Source organism: Helobdella robusta, assembly GCF_000326865.2.
Source record: "Helobdella robusta unplaced genomic scaffold HELROscaffold_3, whole genome shotgun sequence".
NCBI classification, from domain to species: domain Eukaryota; kingdom Metazoa; phylum Annelida; class Clitellata; order Rhynchobdellida; family Glossiphoniidae; genus Helobdella; species Helobdella robusta.
Genome location: NW_008704501.1, coordinates 7608031 through 7615569, shown reverse-complemented (window position 1 = coordinate 7615569; position 7539 = coordinate 7608031). Strand labels below are relative to the sequence as shown.

Genomic DNA, 7539 nt, shown 5'->3' with positions numbered 1-7539 from the left:
TATTATTTTTGGATATTTTTTGATTTACTTTGTATATATGCATGTATAAATTATTTCTGTTTAGTATGTTGATTTAGTCATTATGATATGTTGTGAACTGTTCTTACTAAATGTTCATGTTACGTGGTTTATTATCCTTCGAGAACTTCTAAGGAGTGTGTATGATAATAATAATAATGGATAATTATTTTTATCGGTCGATATTTTGTTATATTTCTTTATTTAAAATACAAATTTAAAAAAAAAATGACATTTTAAAATTTTAATTAACCGTCACTTTTCATTTTTGAATGAATTCAAATAAAAGCAACTACTGCGTTTTTCTTTCTTTACTAAAATCTCGAAATTGTTTGTAGATCTGTACGGTTAACTGTTTGTTCGAGTTTGAACAGGCCTTGCAAATTTTTTTTATTTATTTTTGTTTTTATTTTTGTTTATTTGGTTCATTCAATTTAGTTGATTGATTGATCGGTTGATTGATCGGTTGGTTGATTGATTGACTGACAGACTGGCTGGCTGGCTGGCTGACCGACCGACCGACTGACTGATTGTTTGATTGATTTATCTCATAGTATTGTATACATGAGAAAAAATCCGATTAAGCCAACCTACGGCTTCAGTAATCCACTGTTTTTCACCTGACAAAAGCAATTTCTATATTTATACTGACAAAAATAATTGTGATATGAATATATTGATTTATTCAATGCATTATATGTACAAAAAAGTGCTATCGTAAGAGTTCTATGAAACCCTGTAAGCCACTGCTGTAAGCCAACGTATGATTTCAGCAGCCAGTTTCTTATGAGCACCAGCAGAGTGTAAAATATTCATTGAATATAATGAAGATAGTTGTTCAAATAGTAATTTTGATTTATTTTGGCCGTTTATTTAATAAGCAAACCAATTTTTAACATGATCGAATAGTGTAAAAAAAAAGGGTGACTATAGTTCAATCCTACTAAGCCAACCTTCGGCTTCAGTAAGCCACCGGATTTCATCGGACCAAAAGCAATTTTTGTATTCAAATTAACAAAAATAATTTAATAGTACATAATTCTATTTATCATTATTAAAATTAAATAGAATTACTACAATGTTTTAAGCATATTAAATCAAGTAAATATTTCATTTAGCTTGCTCGTTAAAATTTCGTAATTTCGTAAGCCAACAATCCAAGCACGACAAATAGCCCGACCGATAGATCGAATTGATCGATTAGTCCTATTATTCTAGTTATGTGGTTTGGAGCAAGGGGAGACATTACTGAAAATAATTAAAAATGGAAAAAATTGAGGTTCTTTGCATATCCCTGCTTCAACCCATAAGAAGGTGTTGTATGCTGGTAAATAGGCCTCCCTTTGGTATTTAGGGTATTTATGAAAAACGTTATGGATTATACATATATAGTTTTTGATAACGGTAAATAAAGATAGTTTCCCTACTTAACTGTCGTCTATTATTTTAACTGCAATTTTTGTTTTACAACAAAATTTTTTTGATTAATTTTTCATTAAGTTCAGATAAGGTTAGTGTTTTAAAAGCTTATTTTAGATTAAATTTGTACACAGAAAAAACTATTAAAAATATAGACACTTTATGAATTTCAAGGTATTTTTTTAAGTTTCAGTTATTTATTTTTATTTTATTAATAACCAGTTCAGACTAAATTTGTTTAGCTGAAAAAAGATTTTAAGATCTTAATTAAAAAGTGAAAAAGTTTTGTAACTTGCAATTAGTTTTATTTTGGTAGAGTTGATAAAGTAAGATTATCCGATTTAGAACTGGACTCCTTGTTTTGTTGTAACTATTAAAAAATTAAATATTAATTATTAATATAATACATTATTATCTGATTTAGAACTGCTCTCCTTAGTATTTTATTTTTTTAATTGCAGATTAACCACTTTATTTTTGTTTTATATAATTGATGCTTATATAATTTATGCATATTTATGCAATCTATCTATTCCAACTGATTTATGATAATAAGACATAAAAATAATATACAATAGTTAAACTTGTGTTAAATATATAATTATCAAATATTAATTGACAATTTTTTTTACAATATAACATTTAATAAAATAATCAATTGAATATCATCAGATTACCTACACATCAATAATAACTATTACTTAACTTAACCTAAGAATGGAACTGGCTCATAGTTTACTGTTAAATGAAGAAGCACTTTCCAAAATACCAGAGCCCAAACGACCTGTCTTTATATTTGAATGGCTCAGGTTTCTAGATAAAGTTCTTGTTGCAGCCCAGAAGGTTGCTGCTCTAACTCATTTTATCTCCTCTTTTACATATTATTTTCCTTATTATTTTTAGTAATTTAATAATTTTTAAATTAGTAATTTAATTATTCTGAATATTAAATGGTAAATATTATTGATATCACTGTTATGGAATAATAAATATGTAAATATGTAATTTTTATGTATATTATGGCTATAGAAATGTTTCTACAGCATTAAATTTATAGTCAGTAAGTAACAGCAATGAAACATTAACACAGTGATATTAACATAATGACAACATCGAATAAATAAATAAATAAAAATCATCCTAGTCTGACATCAAAGAGAGCCAGCAGAAGTTAATAATACAGCTGAGCAATGAGATAACAGAAAACCGTGGTCCACCAATCAGAAAGCTGATAGCTAGTTGCCTAGCAACCATTTTCAGTGTCGGGGACACTTCTGCTCTCTTTGAGATGATCAACAAGTGCAATGACATCATTAGAAATAAGGATGACTCTCCTCTTTATCTGCCAACGAAATTGTTAGAATGTTTTTTTTTTATTACCCTTGTTCATTTTTAAATTTGTCAGAGCTTTTAGTTTTTGGTTCTGATGGGTTTTGTTAAATCTTTTTAATTTTGTCGGATTTTCAAAAAATTTCTCAACCCAGAGGGGCCATAACCTGCATTGGTGAGATGTACGAGAGGTTAGGAAGAATGGTTGGAAGGTCTTACGAGGAGACCATCAATCTTCTTATCAAGGCTCTCAAAAACGCTGAAGTAGCCATCTTAATTTTAACTGATGATATTTTAAAATTTGTATCAACACACAAACACACACTCGCACGCACGCACATACACACTCGCACGCACGTGCACATACACACAAACACATACACACAAACAAACACACGCACACATACACATGCACATCTACATGCACGCACACGCAAACATACAGTCTCATGGCAGATGTGAGATCATGATAACGTTGAGGAAGGTGGTGATAGGTCTGGGATCTGCCGGCTCTAATTGTTACAAGGACATCTATAAGGCTGCCAAAAACTGCCTAACTGAAAGATCGCTGCCTGTTCGATCGGCCGCTGCAGCTGTTAGTGAAATTAGGGATGTGTTTTGTTTATCCCGTCTGGTTGTTTTTTGGCAGTTACTAAATTTTGGTTTGAAGTTTGATTTTTCAGATTTTGGCTGTTTTATCAGTCACATTGAATGTTACCATGCCTGTATGTTTGAATTTTTAAAAATTTGAATCAGCATTATGTAACACATACACACGCACACACCCACATACATATACACATACACACTCACACATACACTCACACATATACTCACACATACACTCACACATACACACACGTACAAACATGCTGCACAGTGCCTAATACAGATGATAGAGGAATGCCCTTTCATATACACATCAGAGATGGACAACATCACCTCCCTATGTTTTAGAGCCATGGACTCAGCCAACTACGAAGTTCGTTGCGACGTTGCTCAGCTTCTTGGCTCTATCATGGCTGCCTCACTCTTGTCGCAGAATTCAAAAATTGGTCGGGGCTTTTTTATTGTTAGATTTTTTATTCCTGTGAAAATACACCTAACGAAAATTAAATAAATTAGTGAGTATGTAATGATAATCTACAACAACAGCCGGTACTAACAGCAAGGGCAAGCAAGTGAAACTGGATGACATCCTGGCGATGATGGGTTCAGGTTTCATGAGGGGTGGGTCTAGTTTTTTGAAGGGGGGTGAACAGAAAGGGGGCAGCAATATCAACAGGGACATCAGGGTCGGAGTCACCCATGTTAGTACTTTCTTTTGAAGTTTCTATTTGAGTTTCTTGTTGGTTGAGTTTTAGTTTTAAATTTTTTGTTATATAACTTATCAAAGTCAAAAAACTTATTTCTATAATTTTATTTAAGTATAAAAACTTGTATAAATAAATATAAAAATATAAGTTTCATTTCAAATTTTGCAACTTTTTCATTTTGAAACCGAATAAACTGCTTTCCACCACCATCACTGCACACACAGGCATACGTGGAATTCTGTAGAAGAATGGGTCCTCAATGGCTAGAGAGAAACTTGAGCACATTCCTGAACCACCTCTTCAGTCTGGTTTCGAACCCGCGCAACACCTCATACCACATCGATGCCGTCTACGCCAGGAAGTGCATCAACTTCATACTGAGAAGTGTCCTGGGGTCGTTGCTGGCCGAGAAGGCTCAAGTGGGAGCTGCCAGGGAGCTGTGTCTTGTGGTTGTTAAGCAGATCAATTTGACTGGTTAGTTGCTAGGTCGGCTTATTGTCAGAACTGGAATTAGATCTAGGAGTTTTTCAAGTTATGATTTACAATACCATATAATACAGGAATTACTGTGGTATTTTTAAAATTGTAAAGTTTAGTTAAATTTTTTGTGTGTTATTTTGAATTATTCTAGTAAAGGCAAGTTATTTATTGAGTTTTCCGAGTGTTTTATTTATCTACTTAACAAACTCGCATCAAATATTGCACAGCTGACATGGGAGACGACCCACAACAGCAGCAGCAGCAGCAGCAACCACAGCAGCAGCAAACATCCTCCTCATCAACCGATGCCCCAAACGCCCACCACATTTTGATCTGTGCTCTCCAAGAACTCGGTTCATTAGTTCAGGGTCTGGGAACTTCTGCTGCTACTCTTGTTGTTGAACCATCTAATGGTATGATCAATGTTCTGTTGGCTAACTAGTCGGCCAATCAGTCAATCATTTATTCAATCAGCTAACCAATTATTTGAGCAATTAAATCACTGTTCAGGTATCATAGAGCCAGTGGTATCAGTCCTCGTGCATCCTTCACCACCGGCTCGACTGGCCGCAGCCTGGTGTCTTCGAAGCATTGCCATTGCCCTCCCCTCCCAAATGACCATTCTCATTGATAGGTGGTGTGGAATTTGAAAACATCATTTTTATGTTAATTTTTTCAAAAAAAACAAAAAAAAACAAGAAAATTTATCGTTTACAAGTATGACATCTGAAACAATTGAAATACAATCGCGGGCCGGACAAGATCATTACCCGGGCCTGCTCCAGCCCGTAGATCGTATGCTGGCCTTGCCTGGACTAGATGGTCATCGTATGTCTAATTGGTAACTAACTTCTCTCAGCCTGATTGGGTGGTCTGTTGCTACTTCTCAGCTGTTAAACTTCTATTTAGAAGTGGACCGCATGAATTTATAAAATATATTGCCGTGGTTCTAAATTTGTGTTTTTTAAACTATTTTCACGACAGATGTATGAACAGAATGCAACACTTGAAGTCTTCAATGGAGGCAATATCCGGCTACTCATTCGCATTGGCTGCCCTGCTGGGAGGTGTCAATCAAACGCCCCTTCGTATCCCACACGTCAAGGGCAAGGTTAATTAATTAGTTAATTGACGTGATCATGACACCATTGTATGGCTTCATTTTAACATTATTATGACGTCTTCATAACGTTATGACAGCAAATCTTCTCATTGGCTGAAGATCTTCTTAGGACAGCCAGTCAAAATAGTAGACTGTCATTGCAGAGAACACAGTCTGGGTGGCTTCTTATGGGGGCACTCATGGCCCTCGGTTAGTAGGGGGTAGGGCTCAGGACGGGTTCACCTTTAGAGATGTATCACAACAATGGTATTATTTGAGGTAATATTATGATTGTTTTGAAGCTAAAAAAAAACTTTGATGAATTCTGTTTGACGTAGGTAGTTAGTAATGTTCGGTAAACTTTCACGTTAGATCCAGCTTAAAAATTTGGCCATTTACGGATACGTTTTTCATTCTATGCGTGATTTTAATAAATTGTGATGACATCTCAATGACATCAGTCATACGTCGAAACGTGTCAATCAAACGACGTCATCCTGCCAATCGATGACGTCACATCTCACCAACCGACCGACCAATCAATGACAGGACCTTCAGTGGTGAAATCCCACCTACCGAGATTGCTCCTACTGTGGAGAAATGCTTTCCCAAGGTCGACCAAGGAACTTGAGTCGGAAAAGTTGAGGGGAGATGCATTTACCTGGCAAGTTACTCTCGAAGGAAGGGCAGGGGCACTGGCTGGTACGTTTGGCTGCTGCTGATTGGCTGAATGTTGGATGGCGGGGTTTTGGGGTTTTCGATTTTTGTTGGTCAAGTTGGGCTATTTTGTTCAGTTTTATTTTTTCATTTTTTTAATTGATTTTATGAGATAAAATGTTTAAATGTTTGTAAATTGTTAACAAACGATAGTAAAGTTTTGTTGATTTTTTGGTTCAGTTAGGTGTTAGTTAATATCTGCGTGCAGGGTTATTTATCTCTGGCTATGTATGTATAAGTCTTAATTCTCTTTACTCGTTTGGATTGTTTGTTATGCGGCGATATTACCAAAGTCGACATCCTTATACCATTATATTATATCACCTTCCTCTTCGTCCTCATCATCATTCTCATCAGCCATGCACAGTTTCTTGTTTTTCTGTCCCGAGTTAGTGACCGACGACATCACTAAAAGATTGCTTCCCTCTCTCGAATGTGCTCTCACCATGATCGTCCAGTGAGTGAATAACAAATTATTATTATTATTGTTATCATTATTATTATTATAATTATTATTATTATTATTATTGCGATCGTAACAATGCGTGAATCAATTTTTATAACTATCTTATCATCGCTGTACTTATTTTATTTTAAATAAAGAGCAATGATGACTAACTATGATGATTATGATTTTATTTAAATTTTATTTAAATTTTATTTTATTTTAATCATGACTATTTCTCTATTAATTAACTAATTATTGACTTTACGCATTTGATGAAAAATAAAAGATCTGTTCCCATTATTATTATTACCATTGCGGACATCTTCACCATGATATTGAAATAGAAATAGCTACTCACCACTGACACACTACAACTGCAGAATAGCGAGTGTAGTGAAAGTGTACGGAGCGCATTTGAAAGCTAGCGCCGCCACTGTCCGCCTGCGTTTGTATGACGTCCTATCCAACCTAAGTCCAGATCTATATGAAACTTCCTTCAACTCGCTATTGCGAGAGCTCGTAGCCGAATTCACATTGACCGACAATCCGGCTAACACGACTACGTCTCGCCTAAGGACGCTCTGTCACGCCGATGATTCCATTATTCTCGGTAGTCGTCTGCAGGAGACAGATCATAGGGTGATCGAGGATCAGGTGATGAATTGGGAGGCTGGAAGTTTTGTAGGGATGGACTGGTTTTGTGTGTGTGT

General features: G+C 35.1%; 1 protein-coding gene across 1 annotated transcript in view; it reads left to right on the top strand.

Moving 5' to 3' along the window:
- Nucleotides 1-2154: 2154 nt before the first annotated feature.
- HELRODRAFT_155831 (hypothetical protein) overlaps nt 2155-7539 on the top strand; it is a gene marked incomplete at both ends in the record, with an annotated part of 15583 nt that continues 10198 nt past the window's right edge. Inside the window, 14 exons of the mRNA XM_009021689.1 lie at nt 2155-2280; nt 2582-2793; nt 2922-3030; nt 3212-3361; nt 3647-3821; nt 3922-4076; nt 4307-4556; nt 4790-4975; nt 5073-5196; nt 5547-5673; nt 5763-5874; nt 6214-6366; nt 6739-6838; nt 7210-7531. Of these exons, the coding sequence (XP_009019937.1) occupies nt 2155-2280; nt 2582-2793; nt 2922-3030; nt 3212-3361; nt 3647-3821; nt 3922-4076; nt 4307-4556; nt 4790-4975; nt 5073-5196; nt 5547-5673; nt 5763-5874; nt 6214-6366; nt 6739-6838; nt 7210-7531 (2301 nt within the window). The remainder of the gene's footprint in view (nt 2281-2581; nt 2794-2921; nt 3031-3211; nt 3362-3646; nt 3822-3921; nt 4077-4306; nt 4557-4789; nt 4976-5072; nt 5197-5546; nt 5674-5762; nt 5875-6213; nt 6367-6738; nt 6839-7209; nt 7532-7539) is intronic.